We start from the raw sequence: 19,253 nt of genomic DNA, 5'->3' as shown, positions 1-19,253 counted from the left end.
TAGTTAGTTATCTAGCTGTGGCCATCTGGCTAGTATCAACAAGAGCTTTCTACAAAATTGCAACATTAGCGCAGCTAGCTTGGAATCTAGACCATAAGCAACATACACAGACATGCATTGCCAAACAACGCTAGCGTCACCTTCTGGTTAGGAGTATTTTAAGGCTGAATGTCTGACGACTTCCAAGGTCTTTGCTGTGTGAACAAACAAGCGATTGACTGCCGATACTCTGTTCAGAGATGCTAAGTACTCTCTGCAGGCAAATGTTTGACTATCCTACTGGTGTGTCTGAGCTGTTACATAACAAACTGGCCCAAAACAAACACAAGAGGTCTCAGAGTTTATGTTTTAACTAGATGCCCTCATAAAAATGTTGTTTTTTTTCATACCTCTTGGATGTGAGATGCTATGGCAGCTTTTGTGTCAAAGTCTAAGGTCTGGATCCTCTCGATGTACTCCTCTTTCTTCTCACACTGCAAACAAAAATAAGCAGTTTGGGGTTAGGATGACAGACTGAGTGGAACATTTGTAGAGGTCTTCCTGAGGTCAGCTTCTGAAACACAGGAGAATGTCCTGAGTTGTGATTGGTTGGCTTTAAGGAAAGTGGTCCTTCTGTGGCTCAGTTGGTAGAGCATGGCGCTTGTAACGCCAGGGTAGTGGGTTCGATTCCCGGGACCACCCATACGTAGAATGTATGCACACATGACTGTAAGTCGCTTTGGATAAAAGCGTCAGCTAAATGGCATATATTATTATTCATATATTAGGAAAGCGATGTCTGAAGGAATGTGTAGGTATTCTCTTAGTATATTATTTGGTAACCATGCGTTGTGAGCAGCTACTTTGTTCTTTCCTGTTGATGAGAGTAAGGGAGATAGGACTGTCCGTTTAAAAAAATGCAAACATTTTGCAATAACTATTATTTTATATGCCTTTAACCTGTAATCAAATCATGATGGGAAAAAAAACATCTACTTCACACAGACAGATGAGACGGATACACATTTCCCTTAAGGAGTCTTTGAGAAGTAGCCTGTTCAGAACCCCTGAACAGTGAGCGAAGTGTGAACGAGAACGACAGTGTGAGGTTAGCATCTCTCTTGCTAGGGCGCTGGTTATGTGTGATGCATCGTCATCGTTACTCCAGCCAGGCTCAGGGCAGAGACAGAGACACGGGTCGGTTCAGGGAGCAGCCCCTCTGACCCCTCTCTGACCTGCTACCAGGACAGCCAGGACAGACCACCTGTCGCAGTGCCAACTGCCGAGGGAGAGGAAACGGGGAACTAAAGCTAGTCAGAGTGAGAATGACAAATTTGACTCACATTACTCATATAAACTGTAGCTGTGTTAACACTTGTCTGAACAATAATGCCGAGGGTTATAGATGTTCAGGAACTAGTGAGTAAGAGCTACTTATAACAGTAGTAGAAAGAGGGTTCATCCTACAGGAGTATGGTAATGGTAGACTGCTGACAGATGATTCAGGTGGTGACGGGTCTAAGACGTACCTGGACGGCACAGCCAAGCAACAGCAACAAAAGCTTCCTCATCTCCTCCAGTCCTTGCTCTGCAGACACAAAGAGATTGTCAATTAGCGTTTTACTACCATAGATAACCATTATACTAAGCATCAATTTGATTACACTTTTTACACATTTTATATTTGACTGTAGCTGTTAAACTTCCTGGGGATTTGCCCCTAGTTTCAAATCCATTTCATAACCAAATCCCGTGAACTTTCTCAAAAGGCTAAAACGATAACTGCCTCCGCGGTCTCACAGATTGGCTGCGTACTACAGCCACGAGATGAGCCATCCAGGTAACCCTATTACACACATGTAAAACCGGTAATGCTTGCTGTCCCCAACCAAAAGGACTGTACTGTATTTTTCAGCCATTCAATCCGCTAAGTATCATATGATGCCAAGCCACACATAGATGAAATGAGAAAACAGCTGTTAGGAAGCTCACCAAGGCTGAGGTAATAATCTGTAGGATTATACTGTAAAATAATGAGCCAGGTGGTTTGTTTCTCCCTCTGTGCGTTTGTGTGTGTTAAGCTCATCAGCCCCAGGGGTAGAGAGCGGAGCTGGGCCATAAACACAGATTACTAACAACAGGCTTAGACAACCAGGCATGTTTATTCAGAAAAAGGGCCACGCAGCAATTATAACTACTGTAAATCCCCACTAGTAGATAAAACATCTTTACGGACAGCCATAATATCAATGGCAACATCCTGTTGTAAGTGTATGCTATGGTGCATCCGTCTTCTCCATGTGGGTGCAGATGTTGGGTGTCTAGTGACAGCAGAGGTAGTGAGTTTAGAAGGTTATTGGGTGTAGCCTATACAATGGAATATACGCTTCCAAGAGGCGGTGATAAATGTACTGCTTATAGTGCCAAGTCCACTAATGATAAAAGCCATGATAAACATGAATCACTAGCAACACTTCAGCTGAGCTATATCTTATATAATAATATATTATTATCATTATTATACATCTGTAAAGAATCAACAACTGATCGTGACACAACAGTTTCACCAATCCTGATGGCATCCTCTTTGAAGACAAGATTTATCTCATTCCATGTGGATTTCTTACAGATGTACACACACGACATCTAGAGGATCACACATAAATCTCAGCTAAACTAACAGGATGTTTTTGGCCCAGACTGAAGCACCATTAGTAATAAAAAATAACTGTAACTGGCCTATATTTGCAACCTCCTCGGTCCAGAACAGGAACTGCCTCAGAATATCAATTGAGAGAAGTAGGTCTGTTATGAGAGCAGTGCAACTACAATCACAGAAAGAGGGAAAAATCGACATGTAAACATGTGTGAACTTCCATTTTAAGCGTTAAGGTCGCAGTGAGTAACTCAAATGATATTCTGATAGCTAGGATAAGGGTGGAACAGACGATGATTAGATGGTTTTAAGGCCCATGCTCACAATACATTATCAAAGCTAATCAATATCTATAAGAGAAGTAGAGAGTAGCCGTTGTATATTTCTAGTCGGAGTATAGAATGCCAGCAGTAACAAATGCCTTCTAAATGCTGTTTCCTCTAACTGAAAGCCTGTATAGTGATTTGGAAAGGCAAATCTTCTTGAGCGCTAAAGATAAGGAGCAGGCAGGCACTGGATGAATAATTTAAAGAGGCTGACTGAACCAAGCATGTCTGAAGAGATAGCGAGAGAGAGAGAGAGTAAGTGAGCGAGCGAGCGCGCGAGAGAGAGAGAGAGAGATGGGGAGAGCAAGAAAGAGAAAGATGTGGCGAGAGAATGAGAGAGAAATAAAGAGGAGAGAAGGGGCAAGAAGAGAAGAGGAGGTTTAAAGTAGACGATGTCCCCTTGAGCAGCCCTGGCTCAGCAGACAGAGGGTTGGCTCCCCAGGCTTTGTTATCATAGTGCTCTACATGCCTAGTGTGGTTCCTTCCCTCCTCCTTCCCTCCATCACTACATTCCCTTGTTCCTTGCAGGAAACTCACAGGGGCGCACGGACAGTGACAAACCCTTTAGAGTTGCATTCCTTCCTGCCCAGCTATTGTTCACAGGAACCTGGTGATGGGGGTTCTTCCGGGGAGCAGGGACCCAAGGCCACACGTTGTGACACTGGACCACACGTTTCCTCTGGTGGACGACAGTACAAGTCTACTGCGGCCCTGGCCTCTCTGTCATTTCATATCATCATATTAGTCATTTTCATCACAATGACAATATCTATTTTGTATAATGTGGTCAGTATATCTACAGTATAATGTGGGTCAGTATATATATGTGGGTCAGTATATCTATAATGTAGGTCCGTATATCTACAGTATAATGTGGGTCAATATATCTACATTATAATGTGGATCAGTATATCTACTGTATAATGTGGGTCAGTCTATCTACAGTATAATGTGGGTCAGTATATCTACAGTATAATGTGGGTCAGTATATCTACTGTATAATGTGGGTCAGTATATCTACAGTATAGTGTGGGTCAGTATATCTACAGTATAGTGTGGGTCAGTATATCTATGTGGGTCAGTATATCTACAGTATAATGTGGGTAGGTATATCTTCTGTATAATGTGGGTCAGTATATCTACAGTATAATGTGGGTCAGTATATCTACTGTATAATGTGGGTCAGTATATATACAGTATAATGTGGGTCAGTATATCTGTGGGTCAGGGACTACACATAGTTCCTCCGGTAAGAAATACTTTTGCTAAATTTCACTTTTCACCACTGAAACTGATTTCATATTCACCTATTTCCCCTACTCTCACCACTCCCTAGGTCTTCTAACCATCTTCATACTTCTAAATGTGACTGTAGGTTTCATGAGTTTCCCGCAACCCCACACAGTGTTACTGGTGACCGTCAGTCTGGCATGCCTCCACCTGCCATTGGAGAGCAGTTGTCTCCTTACAGTTGTTGTTCCTGAAAAGGGACACTTCTCTGGCATCTAAACGACCACACTAGAATGTCACAATGTCAGCAATACAAAGTACGTGCAAACTACTTTCTACAAGGCAGGAAACTGAGACTCATACCCTTTCTCTGAAATGAAGGCTTGATTGTTAAACCAAAGGAGAAGTAGGTTTACTATAAAGACAAACAACGCCTTACAGTAGTCTTCATTGAACAGGAGATTAGCCTTCAGGGGCACATTGTGTTCTAGCTGGTCTAAGTGCTTCTCTTTTGAAGCAGGATCAGACTGAATTGAAGGGATATTCAGTGTGGAAGACTGTGTCTGTGGCCAACAGACAGTCTGGGGTAGGGGGCACCCAAGGGGAGAGGGAACCAGATGAGAGAGTGGGGTTTTGTAGTGTTTAGTAACAGAGTGGATTAATAGTCCAGGGTGGATTCTGGATTCCCATCCCCCATAGAGCCTTAATGACTTCATAATAAAAGCCACATGGGCAATCACTTTCAGATGGCTCCAGCTACTATTGCTGCTGCACACCGCTAGGGTCAAAGGTCACAGGAAAAATACTGGAATGCTGCATGTTGTGGTTCAGGACTGAGTTGGTCTGATAATATTTTGCACATAGGAGTATCAAATGACATGGCTGTGTTGTCTTGGTCTTGACTCTAGAGAAAGATACTAGCTATTTTTCACAGTAGCTCATTCAAGATTCAACAAACAGGCATAACGTGATTGGGAGTCCCATAGGGCGACGCACAATTGGCCCAGCGTCGTCCAGGTTAGGGTTTGGCCGGGGTAGGCAGTCATTGTAAATAAGAATTTGTTTTTAACTGACTTGCCTCTCACTCAACGTCAACAAAACAAAGGAGATGATCGTGGACTTCAGGAAACAGCAGAGGGAGCACCCCCCTATCCACATCGACGGGACAGTAGTGGAGAAGGTGGAAAGTTTGAAGTTCCTTTGCTTACACCTCACGGACAAACTGAAATGGTCCACCCGCACAGACAGTGTGGTGAAGAAGGCACAACAGTGCGTCTTCAACCTCAGGAGCCTGAAGAAATGTGGCTTGTCACTAGTGGTGTAATGGACCACAGTTGATCCGTACGTATCACCCCCGCAACGGTTCGGCACGCACGTGGACCTGCGCATCAATTGCAAAGTTTAACCATCATAGTGTGAAATACAGTTTTACTACTGCTGTTACTTTTTAAAGTAATAATTCCCTAAATCTCGATGCAGAGTTGCAGTGAAAAGATAAAGACAAGACAGACGCTGTGTTTCACTCTGAAGCCTGAAGGTTGATTAGATATTTTTTTTTAAAGCAGTTGTGTGTTCTGTTCATGTGAACGGGGCATGTTGAATCCCAACGAATCAATCCTGGATGCTCGCGTTGCAAAAAGTAAAGAAGAAAAAAGAGCGGTGACAGCCATGGCTGGAGGAGGAGCTGAAGAACTGGAAAAGCCTCCCGCTTCATTTAAGTCTCATGTATAGGAGCATTTAGGCTTCCCTGTCAAATATGATGTCGGAAGAAGGGTGGTGGACAACACCATTACGGTGTGTAGGCATTGTGCCACAAGAAAGCCGTATGATCATGGATATACATGGAGCATGGCCACACATTTAAAGCGTCGTCACCCTGGTGTGTCAGTGACGGGAGCCAACTCAGCCAAGAGACAACAACTTCTCACCGCGACATTTAAGCCCTTTGCTGCAGAATCAAACCGGGCTGAAGCCATCACCAGATCTAATGGAATGTTAATTTTTGTATTTATTTTATTTCACCTTTATTTAACCAGGTAGGTAAGTTGAGAACAAGTTCTAATTTACAATTGCGACCTGGCCAAGATAAAGCAAAGCAGTTGGACAGATACAACAACACAGAGTTACACATGGAGTAAAACAAACATACAGTCAATAATACAGTATAAACAAGTCTATATACAATGTGAGCAAATTAGGTGAGAAGGGAGGTAAAGGCAAAAAAGGCCATGGTGGCAAAGTAAATACAATATAGCAAGTAAAACACTGGAATGGTAGTTTTGCAATGGAAGAATGTGCAAAGTAGAAATAAAAATAATGGGGTGCAAAGGAGCAAAATAAATAAATAAATTAAATACAGTTGGGAGGTAGTTGAGAGGTAGTTGTTTGGGCTAAATTATAGGTGGGCTATGTACAGGTGCAGTAATCTGTAAGATGCTCTGACAGATGGTGCTTAAAGCTAGTGAGGGAGATAAGTGTTTCCAGTTTCAGAGATTTTTGTAGTTCGTTCCAGTCATTGGCAGCAGAGAACTGGAAGGAGAGGCGGCCAAAGAAAGAATTGGTTTTGGGGGTGACTAGAGAGATATACCTGCTGGAGCGTGTGCTACAGGTGGGAGATGCTATGGTGACCAGCGAGCTGAGATAAGGGGGGAATTTACCTAGCAGGGTCTTGTAGATGACATGGAGCCAGTGGGTTTGGCGACGAGTATGAAGCGAGGGCCAGCCAACGAGAGCGTACAGGTCGCAATGGTGGGTAGTATATGGGGCTTTGGTGACAAAACAGATTGCACTGTGATAGACTGCATCCAATTTGTTGAGTAGGGTATTGGAGGCTATTTTGTAAATGACATCGCCAAAGTCGAGGATTGGTAGGATGGTCAGTTTTACAAGGGTATGTTTGGCAGCATGAGTGAAGGATGCTTTGTTGCGAAATAGGAAGCCAATTCTAGATTTAACTTTGGATTGGAGATGTTTGATATGGGTCTGGAAGGAGAGTTTACAGTCTAACCAGACACCTAAGTATTTGTAGTTGTCCACGTATTCTAAGTCAGAGCCGTCCAGAGTAGTGATGTTGGACAGGCGGGTAGGTGCAGGTAGCGATCGGTTGAAGAGCATGCATTTAGTTTTACTTGTATTTAAGAGCAATTGGAGGCCACGGAAGGAGAGTTGTATGGCATTGAAGCTTGCCTGGAGGGTTGTTAACACAGTGTCCAAAGAAGGGCCGGAAGTATACAAAATGGTGTCGTCTGCGTAGAGGTGGATCAGGGACTCACCAGCAGCAAGAGCGACCTCATTGATGTATACAGAGAAGAGAGTCGGTCCAAGAATTGAACCCTGTGGCACCCCCATAGAGACTGCCTGAGGTCCGGACAGCAGACCCTCCGATTTGACACACTGAACTCTATCAGAGAAGTGGTTGGTGAACCAGGCGAGGCAATCAGTTGAGAAACCAAGGCTGTCGAGTCTGCCGATGAGGATGTGGTGGTTGACAGAGTCGAAAGCCTTGGCCAGATCAATGAATACGGCTGCACAGTAATGTTTCTTATCGATGGCGGTTAAGATATCGTTTAGGACCTTGAGCGTGGCTGAGGTGCACCCATGACCAGCTCTGAAACCAGATTGCATAGCAGAGAAGGTATGGTGAGATTCGAAATGGTCGGTAATCTGTTTGTTGACTTGGCTTTCGAAGACCTTAGAAAGGCATGGTAGGATAGATATAGGTCTGTAGCAGTTTGGGTCAAGAGTGTCCCCCCCTTTGAAGAGGGGGATGACCGCAGCTGCTTTCCAATCTTTGGGAATCTCAGACGACACGAAAGAGAGGTTGAACAGGCTAGTAATAGGGGTGGCAACAATTTCGGCAGATAATTTTAGAAAGAAAGGGTCCAGATTGTCTAGCCCGTCTGATTTGTAGGGGTCCAGATTTTTCAGCTCTTTCAGAACATCAGCTGAATGGATTTGGGAGAAGGAGATATGGGGAAGGCTTGGGCGAGTTGCTGTTGGGGGTGCAGTGCTGTTGACCGGGGTAGGAGTAGCCAGGTGGAAAGCATGGCCAGCTGTAGAAAAATGCTTTTTGATATTCTCAATTATGGTGGATTTATCAGTGGTGACAGTGTTTCCTATCTTCAGTGCAGTGGGCAGCTGGGAGGAGGTGTTCTTATTCTCCATGGACTTTACAGTGTCCCAGAACTTTTTTGAGTTAGTGTTGCAGGAAGCTTGAAAAAGCTAGCCTTGGCTTTTCTAACTGCCTGTGTATAACGGTTTCTAGCTTCCCTGAACAGCTGCATATCACGGGGCTGTTCGATGCTAATGCAGAACGCCATAGGATGTTTTTGTGTTGGTTAAGGGCAGTCAGGTCTGGGGAGAACCAAGGGCTATATCTGTTCCTGGTTCTACATTTCTTGAATGGGGCATGTTTATTTAAGATGGTTAGGAAGGCATTTAAAAAAATATCCAGGCATCCTCTACTGACGGGATGAGATCAATATCCTTCCAGGATACCCCGGCCAGGTCGATTAGAAAGGCCTGCTCGCTGAAGTGTTTCAGGGAGCGTTTTACAGTGATGAGTGGAGGTCGTTTGACCGCTGACCCATTACGGATGCAGGCAATGAGGCAGTGATCGCTGAGATCTTGGTTGAAGACAGCAGAGGTGTATTTAGAGGGGAAGTTGGTTAGGATGATATCTATGAGGGTGCCCGTGTTTAAGGCTTTGGGGGGGTACCTGGTAGGTTCATTGATAATTTGAGTGAGATTGAGGGCATCAAGTTTAGATTGTAGGATGGCTGGGGTGTTAAGCATGTTCCAGTTTAGGTCGCCTAGCAGCACGAGCTCTGAAGATAGATGGGGGGCAATCAGTTCACATATGGTGTCCAGAGCACAGCTGGAGGCAGAGGGTGGTCTATAGCAGGCGGCAACGGTGAGAGACTTGTTTTTAGAGAGGTGGATTTTTAAAAGTAGAAGTTCAAATTGTTTGGGTACAGACCTGGATAGTAAGGACAGAACTCTGCAGGCTATCTTTGCAGGAGATTGCAACACCGCCCCCTTTGGCAGTTCTACGTGACTGTGACTGCTCACTACACCACAGAGGAGTGGACCTCCAGGGTAACAGAAAGCTACGTGACTGTGACTGCTCACTACACCACAGAGGAGTGGACCTCCAGGGTAACAGAAAGCTACGTGACTGTGACTGCTCACTACACCACAGAGGAGTGGACCTCCAGGGTAACGGAAAGCTACATGACTGTGACTGCTCACTACACCACAGAGGAGTGGACCTCCAGGGTAACAGAAAGCTACGTGACTTTGACTGCTCACTACACCACAGAGGAGTGGACCTCCAGGGTAACAGAAAGCTACGTGACTGTGACTGCTCACTACACCACAGAGGAGTGGACCTCCAGGGTAATAGAAAGCTACGTGACTGTGACTGCTCACTACACCACAGAGGAGTGGACCTCCAGGGTAATAGAAAGCTACGTGACTGTGACTGCTCACTACACCACAGACGGGGTGGTCCTCCAGGGCAACGGAAAGCTACGTGACTGTGACTGCTCACTACACCACAGAGGAGTGGACCTCCAGGGTAACAGAAAGCTACGTGACTGTGACTGCTCACTACACCACAGAGGAGTGGACCTCCAGGGTAACAGAAAGCTACGTGACTGTGACTGCTCACTACACCACAGAGGAGTGGACCTCCAGGGTAACAGAAAGCTACGTGACTGTGACTGCTCACTACACCACAGAGGAGTGGACCTCCAGGGTAACAGAAAGCTACTTGACTGTGACTGCTCACTACACCACAGAGGAGTGGAGCTCCAGGGTAACAGAAAGCTACGTGACTGTGACTGCTCACTACACCACAGAGGAGTGGACCTCCAGGGTAACGGAAAGCTACGTGACTGTGACTGCTCACTACACCACAGAGGAGTGGACCTCCAGGGTAATAGAAAGCTACGTGACTGTGACTGCTCACTACACCACAGAGGAGTGGACCTCTGTCTGTTCAAGTCCCTGTCTGTTCAAGTCCCTGTCTCACCGAGAACCTGCCCTACACCGGAGGACATTCATTGATCTCACCACTGAGATTGTGGCCACTGAAGAGGTAAAGAAAATCATAAGAGTGAATTACTTGTTTAATAATATACTGCAGTCTAATCTTAGTCTATGCTATTGCTATTAGAATCATTCATTTTTTATTTGGAATAATAATGGATTTCTATTAAATATTATTGCCACAATTATAGTTCTATGAAATATGAAAATAAATAATTAGTTAAATAGATCAAGTAATTTTGTCTGCAGGGTCAAGCCACAGAGCCAACAGGAGCAGACTCAGAGGCATCTCCACAAAATAATTCAGCCATTAAGGAGCTTTTCGGGGAGACCTTTTCGAGCAAGGACACAGGCAAGATGTTTGCCAACACCATCAAAGAGGAGATGGCATCCTACAAGGCAGCAAGCGGCATTCCAGTGGAGGGTGATCCACTGGCATGGTGGAAAAGCAATGAGTGTAAATACCATCACATTGTCATGGTGGCAAGATGCTACCTGGCTGTGACTGGCACTTCAGTTCCTAGCGAGAGGGTGTTCTCCACGGCAGGAGACAAAGTGACTGTAAAGAGGTCTCCCCTCTCCCCAGACAATGTAGAAAAGTAATGTGAAGTTATAAGCTCAGGTCTGTTTTTCCTTTCTTTTTTACTTGTTTTTATGACGTGGACACGGGCTATTTTTTCATTCACTATTGTCCAAAGGAAGAAGGTATCATGCCTCATATTGCACTTTAATTTAACAATTGAGTATTGAATATTTTTATTTGAATATTTTATTTCAACATTGAAAAGTTCCTTGTTTTAAGTGTTCTTTAAGTAATAAATGGAAAGCAAAATTAAATGTCTCCCCTTTTTTTTGTTGCCGATCCGAAAAATGATCCGATCCGTGACTCAAAACCGTGATCCGATCCGTGACTCAAAACCGTGATCCGATCCGTGACTCAAAACCGTGATCCGATCCGTGACTCAAAACCGTGATCCGATCCGTGACTCAAAACCGTGATCCGATCCGTGACTCAAAACCGTGATCCGATCCGAGAGTTGTGTGCTCCGTTGCACCACTATTTGTCACCTAAAACCCTCAAACTTTTACAGATTGAGAGCATCCTGTCGGGCTATATCACCGCCTGGTACGTCAACTGCACTGCCCACAACCGTAAGGCTCTCCAGAGGGTAGTGAGGCCTGCACAACGCATCACCGGGGGCAAACTACCTGCCCTCCAGGACACCTACACCACCCGATGTCACAGAAAGGCCATAAAGATCATCAAGGACAACAACCACCCGAGCCACTGCCTGTTCACCACGCTATCATAAGTCGCTCTGGATAAGAGCGTCTGCTAAATGACTTAAATGTAATGTAAATGTAGAAGGCGAGGTAAGTACAGGTGCTTCGAGAGACTGAAAAACAGCTTCTATTTCAAGGCCATCAGACTGTTAAACAGCTATCACTAGCACAGAGAGGCTGCTGCCTACATACAGACTTGAAATCATTGGCCACTTTAATTAATGGAACACTAGTCACTTTATTAATGCCACTTTAATAATGTTTACATATCTTGCATTACTCATCTCATATGTATATAACATAATTTATATAATCTATTGCATCTTGCCTATGCCACTTGGTCATTGCTCATCCATATATTTATATGTATATATTCTTATTCCATTCCTTTACTTAGATTTGTGTGTATTAGGTAGTTGTTGGGGAATTGTTAGATTACACGTTAGATATTGCTGCACTGTCGGAACTAGAAGCACAAGAATTTCGCTACACTCGCATTAACATCTGCTAACCATGTATATGTGACCATAACATTAACATCTGCTAACCATATATATGTGACCATAACATTAACATCTGCTAACCATATATATGTGACCATAACATTAACATCTGCTAACCATATATATGTGACCATAACATTAACATCTGCTAACCATATATATGTGACCATAACATTAACATCTGCTAACCATATATATGTGACCATAACATTAACATCTGCTAACCATATATATGTGACCATAACATTAACATCTGCTAACCATATATATGTGACCAATAACATTAACATCTGCTAACCATATATATGTGACCATAACATTAACATCTGCTGACCATATATATGTGACCATAACATTAACATCTGCTAACCATATATATGTGACCATAACATTAACATCTGCTGACCATATATATGTGACCATAACATTAACATCTGCTGACCATATATATGTGACCATAACATTAACATCTGCTAACCATATATATGTGACCATAACATTAACATCTGCTAACCATATATATGTGACCATAACATTAACATCTGCTAACCATATATATGTGACCATAACATTAACATCTGCTAACCATATATATGTGACCATAACATTAACATCTGCTAACCATATATATGTGACCATAACATTAACATCTGCTAACCATATATATGTGACCATAACATTAACATCTGCTAACCATATATATGTGACCATAACATTAACATCTGCTAACCATATATATGTGACCATAACATTAACATCTGCTAACCATATATATGTGACCATAACATTAACATCTGCTAACCATATATATGTGACCATAACATTAACATCTGCTAACCATATATATGTGACCATAACATTAACATCTGCTAACCATATATATGTGACCATAACATTAACATCTGCTAACCATATATATGTGACCATAACATTAACATCTGCTAACCATATATATGTGACCATAACATTAACATCTGCTAACCATATATATGTGACCATAACATTAACATCTGCTAACCATATATATGTGACCATAACATTAACATCTGCTAACCATATATATGTGACCATAACATTAACATCTGCTAACCATATATATGTGACCATAACATTAACATCTGCTAACCATATATATGTGACCATAACATTAACATCTGCTGACCATATATATGTGACCATAACATTAACATCTGCTAACCATATATATGTGACCATAACATTAACATCTGCTAACCATATATATGTGACCATAACATTAACATCTGCTAACCATATATATGTGACCATAACATTAACATCTGCTAACCATATATATGTGACCATAACATTAACATCTGCTAACCATATATATGTGACCATAACATTAACATCTGCTAACCATATATATGTGACCAATAACATTTGATTTGAAATAAAACAAATCATGTGTTTCCTAAATCCAAATATGTTTACAACACAATCAATGGCTAGTTTTATCTTAGTTTCACATGACTATCCAATAACCCAATATCTTACCATGAAGAGAACAGAGCAATTCTAGCTGGTGGAAAGGACATCTGCCCACAAGGACGAGGAGAAAACTGATTTCAAGATGAAGCAACAGACCTACATGATGTGTGGTGCATAATAATGAAGTTCTAAAGGGTTCACATTATGTAGGAGTCTACACTTTAGGGGTCTACACTGTAGGAGTCTACACTTTAGGGGTCTACACTGTAGGAGTCTACACTGTAGGAGTCTACACTGTAGGGGTCTACACTGTAGGAGTCTACACTGTAGGGGTCTACACTGTAGGGGTCTACACTGTAGGAGTCTACACTGTAGGGGTCTACACGGTAGGAGTCTACACTGCAGGGGTCTACACTGCAGGAGTCTACACTGTAGGAGTCTACACTGTAGGGGTCTACACTGTAGGAGTCTACACTGTAGGAGTCTACACTGTAGGAGTCTACACTGCAGGAGTCTACACTGCAGGAGTCTACACTGTAGGAGTCTACACTGTAGGAGTCTACACTGCAGGAGTCTACACTGTATTCTAATACAGGACACTAACATCCTCAGTGAGACGATGGAATATTTCCTCACTGAACTCCCAGTGTAACAGTGTGCATTGTTGGCAGGTCAGTCAGATGAAGACGTACCACTGAGAGGGTTCCTGCCCAGCACCAGCACGTTGGGGAGAGGCATCATCACCAGCTGCTGGAGGGTCTCCTGGAGGAACACATCAAAAAGACTTATTATTACAGTAATAGTTGTTATTACAGTTTGAGTTGGGTTAAATGCGGAAGAGACATTTCAGTTGAATAGATTCACTTGTACAACTGATTAGGTATCCCCCTTTCCCTTATTACAGTATGAGTTATTAGCGTAAGAGTTACTACAGTAAGTATGTGTTGTTATTACAGTATCAGTTACTACAGTATGAGTTGTTATTACAGTATGAGTTGTTATTACAGTATGAGTTGTTATTACCGTATGAGTTACTACAGTAAGTATGAGTTGTTATTACAGTATCAGTTACTACAGTATGAGTTGTTATTACAGTATGAGTTGTTTTACAGTATGAGTTGTTATTACCGTATGAGTTGTTATTACAGTATGAGTTATTACCGTATGAGTTGTTATTACAGTATGAGTTGTTATTACAGTATGCGTTACTACAGTACAGTATGAGTTGTTATTAACGTATGAGTTGTTATTACAGTATTAGTTACTACAGTACAGTATGAGTTGTTATTACAGTATGAGTTGTTATTACAGTATTAGTTACTACAGTACAGTATGAGTTGTTATTACAGTATTAGTCACTACAGTATGAGTTGTTACAGCATGAGTTTTTATTAAAGTAAGAGTTGTTACAGTAAGAGTTATTACAGTAAGAGTTGTTACAGCATGAGTTTTTACAGTTAGAGTTGTTGCAATGTGACTTGTTATTACAGTAGTAGTTATTATTACAGATGTTCACAGGATGTTATATATCCTGAAAAAAAGTGTACATATTGTTTTCAATGACCATCAGAATGAGTAGTGATTGCATAAGAAGACGGAGACGCCATCATTAAAAGGACCACAGCAGAACCATGCATGAATACTTTCCCCTCTCCTTCCACAATGCGATAGCTAAGCCAGAGAGTTTCAGGGAAGCCGTTTACTCTGAAGCGACGGTACAGACAGAGGGATGCCCAGTGGGGATGTTATATAAAGAGTATCAATTTGTGAAACCAATAGACAAAGCAAGGGTCTCATGTGGCATCGTTTGATGATATCACACCGTCCTGTGTGTGTGTGTGTGTTGAATGTGCAACAACAAGGTTTTCATATGTCCATCATAAAAACAGGATGCCCATCAAAACGCACACTTTAAAGCTCACACACAAGAAGGCACATACAGAAACCAGGCACACACCGTCACACCATCAGCAGAAACCTTGTCATCAGCTGACTAGTAAAGCTGCTTATCCCCTGCTCCTCCGAGTTCAGCACACCACCATGCTGCTGCTGGTACTCTGACAGACAGGCAGTCATGCTGACTGATTGATTCTCCACGGTCTTCATCTATTATGTCAAAAGCCAAGTACTAACTAAACAAGGGTGCTAACTAACTAAACTGTCATTAAACAGCTTTAAATATTGATTCAGTCATTTAGAAGTCTGTTGGACTGGTATGAGACTAGTGGGCAGTGCTGGTTTGACCCACTGCCCTAGGGCCTGTCTCTAATCTCTAACAGACTGCCGGACTGACTGGCTGTTTGGACCAGAACTAAGGCCTTTGATAATGACCTTGCTTACTGTGTATGGGTAGCAATTTAAGCCTGTGTTGGGCCTTGGGCCAAAGAACTCCAACCCAAAGTAACCATTAAATTCTATGTGGGGCGGTGGCCTGACATCTGTCCAGCTCACATTACGTCCGGAGAGCTTGGGTTGGTGCATCTGTGTCTAACGATTAAACTAACCCCAAGATACTGGACTAGGGCCTATATCAGAGAACACGCCCAAAATATGTTCAATGTTGAAATATTTCTCCAACTACCTGTCATAACATTTAGAAACATACATCTAGTGAATCTTAATTTGCGTCCTCTTCTGAGACTTCTGTGGTCAAATTGAAAGAGTCGTTTTTCAAGTATAAAAGACATGAGGGCTATTATCTTCAATATTTAATGTCCACCGAGGCAAACTCCACATAGACATTTTAAAGAGGGTTACATGGGGCCTATGTACTCTTCACTCTGATGCAATGATAAATAAGCGTATCGTTATTTAACATGAGATTACCTCATGGTGAAGGATAATAAACCCTTTCAGTTTGGGTTTTTTATTGCCAGAAGGTACACAATGCTTTTGTAACACATTGCTACCACTGGTGTCAAGGCAAAAAGAGGGGAAATGATTATGTCTACTGGTCATATCAGGCTGTTAATAAGCTTGTCTCTGTTCAGAGAGATGTACGGTTGTAGACGTTCATATGAAGTGTATGACATGACAGGAGGAAGAACAGACACACGTGGACAAAAAACGGATGATGCCTGTCACACTAGCCCAGGGACAGGATGTCAGAATGTTTGTTCTCAAGGTCATTCGTTTCCTGGGGTTACACAAAGAGAATTTGCCATGGTTGCCATGGTTTTATGTGTCAGTCAGGATAAGAGCGTCAGTGTGAACTAGCTGGAGCTCTGCTGTGCTGGTGAAAGGTGGGAGGAGGATTATATGGCTAACCCCACAGGAAGGGAGTACCTTCACATTTGTCCATGCTTCCAGAATAGAATAGATTGAGTAGAATAGCATGTGATTTCTCATCATTAAATGCTATCCCACCTAAATGCATTTTAAAGTGAGAAGCACAGAACACCCATGTGGCCTAAGGTGCTGACTGCTGAGTCAGACCCCAAGACAGCAACTGTGGCCTTGGGTAGTTAGGAACCCACAGAGGGACAAATAAAAAACACTCTTTTTTCTCAACTACACACAACACCTGCCCCTTTTCTAGCTGCTGCCTCCCCCTCACTGGACACACACACACACACACACACACACACACACACACACACACACACACACACACACACACACACACACACACACACACACACACACACACACACACACACACACACACACACACACACACACACACACACACACACACACACACCCCTGTCTCTCTCGGCAGGCATGTTTGCAGTGCGAGCACATTGCACAGTCAGGCACTGCGTCAAAAGCCTGAGTAATCTTTACCCAGTCTACCCACAGCACATGCTCTCAATGTCACCCTCTCTCTATTTGGGTTAAGAATCTCCTATTTCATGGAGGGAAAACACAGGGAATGGAAAGCCTCATATTCAAGATATAGGATATCAAGCGTATTCCTGTTTGATGGATCATGAAAATGTGAATTTCATGCACATCTCACAATCTTTAAATCCCCTGTCTGCTTGAAGTGGGGGGTTGAATTCTATGTAAAAGAGAAGGGGGAAGCATATACAGATTGGCCAATGATAAACTCCATGATGTTTCATTATGGATGCTTGACTAGGCAAAACAAACAGCCTAGGGCTAACTGCTGAATCACAGAGCCTGAATCAATGCTAAAACCCAGTTTGCATATTAAAATAAGTGTTTTTCTGTTAAAATATGGAGGTTGGATTAGTCCATGCTAACAGGAGTTTACAGCCCAATCTGTCATGCATAAAACATAAAACAGTCAGGAATGGGAACCACACTGTGGGGTGTTATGTTGATCTGATATAATGAGAATGGGGTGGCAGAAATACTGCAGCGCTTTGAAATTGAAAAGCCTCCCTATCATCCGGAGTGGCAGAATGCCTGGCAATATTCATGGTGAGAAAATAATCAATCTGTAAAACAGTTCAGCAGATGTGTCAGTGGAGAGAGAGAGGTGAATAGATTACACTTCCTGTTCACACGGTTTACTCTTGAATTATTGATCAGCTCCGAGTTCATTGCGCTTCAAAACTGGGTCACGTTACAATCAGAGGTCTGTTACTGGAGTTTCAGTTCTCTAGTACCATGTTGCTCAGACCAAACTTTCATTCTCTAGTACCATGTTGCTCAGCTCAAACATTCATTCTCTAGTACCATGTTGCTCAGACCAAACTTTCATTCTCTAGTACCATGTTGCTCAGACCAAACTTTCATTCTCTAGTACCATGTTGCTCAGCTCAAACATTCATTCTCTAGTACCATGTTGCTCAGACCAAACCTTCATTCTCTAGTACCATGTTGCTCAGACTAAACCTTCATTCTCTAGTACCATGTTGCTCAGACCAAACTTTCATTCTCTAGTACCATGTTGCTCAGACCAAACTTTCATTCTCTAGTACCATGTTGCTCAGCTCAAACATTCATTCTCTAGTACCATGTTGCTCAGACCAAACCTTCATTCTCTAGTACCATGTTGCTCAGACCAAACCTTCATTCTCTAGTAACATGTTGCTCAGACCAAACCTTCATTCTCTAGTACCATGTTGCTCAGACCAAACCTTCCTTCTCTAGTACCATGTTGCTCAGACTAAACCTTCATTCTCTAGTACCATGTTGCTCAGCTCAAACCTTCATTCTCTAGTACCATGTTGCTCAGCTCAAACCTTCATTCTTTAGTGGTCCTTCTGTAGCTCAGTTGGTAGAGCATGGCGCTTGTAACGCCAGGGTAGTGGGTTCGATTCCCGGGACCACCCATACGTAGAATGTATGCACACATGACTGTAAGTCGCTTTGGATAAAAGCGTCTGCTAAATGGCATATATTAGTACCATGTTGCTCAGACCAAACCTTCATTCTCTAGTACCATGTTGCTCAGCTCAAACATTCATTCTCTAGTACCATGTTGCTCAGACCAAACTTTCATTCTCTAGTACCATGTTGCTCAGCTCAAACATTCATTCTCTAGTACCATGTTGCTCAGACCAAACCTTCATTCTCTAGTACCATGTTGCTCAGACTAAACCTTCATTCTCTAGTACCATGTTGCTCAGCTCAAACCTTCATTCTCTAGTACCATGTTGCTCAGACCAAACCTTCATTCTCTAGTACCATGTTGCTCAGCTCCAACCTTCATTCTTTAGTACCATGTTGCTCAGACCAAACCTTCATTCTCTAGTACCATGTTGCTCAGACCAAACCTTCATTCTCTAGTACCATGTTGCTCAGACCAAACCTTCCTTCTCTAGTACCATGTTGCTCAGACCAAACCTTCATTCTCTAGTA

At 42.7% G+C, this 19,253-nt stretch overlaps 1 protein-coding gene across 6 annotated transcripts in view; it reads right to left on the bottom strand.

Moving 5' to 3' along the window:
* Window positions 1-19,253, bottom strand: part of LOC118369417 (girdin-like) — a 92,821-nt gene that overhangs the window by 41,349 nt on the left and 32,219 nt on the right. For all 6 annotated transcript variants that reach the window (XM_052498675.1, XM_052498673.1, XM_052498674.1 and 3 more), the window contains exons 4-6: window positions 14,171-14,240; window positions 1,509-1,567; window positions 390-473 (exon numbers count right to left, since the gene is read on the bottom strand). In XM_052498675.1, coding sequence (XP_052354635.1) covers window positions 390-473; window positions 1,509-1,567; window positions 14,171-14,240 — 213 coding nt within the window. The remainder of the gene's footprint in view (window positions 1-389; window positions 474-1,508; window positions 1,568-14,170; window positions 14,241-19,253) is intronic.

The sequence above is a fragment of the Oncorhynchus keta genome, chromosome 36 (genome assembly GCF_023373465.1).
Source record: "Oncorhynchus keta strain PuntledgeMale-10-30-2019 chromosome 36, Oket_V2, whole genome shotgun sequence".
In the NCBI taxonomy this organism is placed as follows: domain Eukaryota; kingdom Metazoa; phylum Chordata; class Actinopteri; order Salmoniformes; family Salmonidae; genus Oncorhynchus; species Oncorhynchus keta.
The sequence above is the reverse complement of the archived record's forward strand: the minus strand, read 5'-3'. Positions and strand labels throughout refer to the sequence as shown.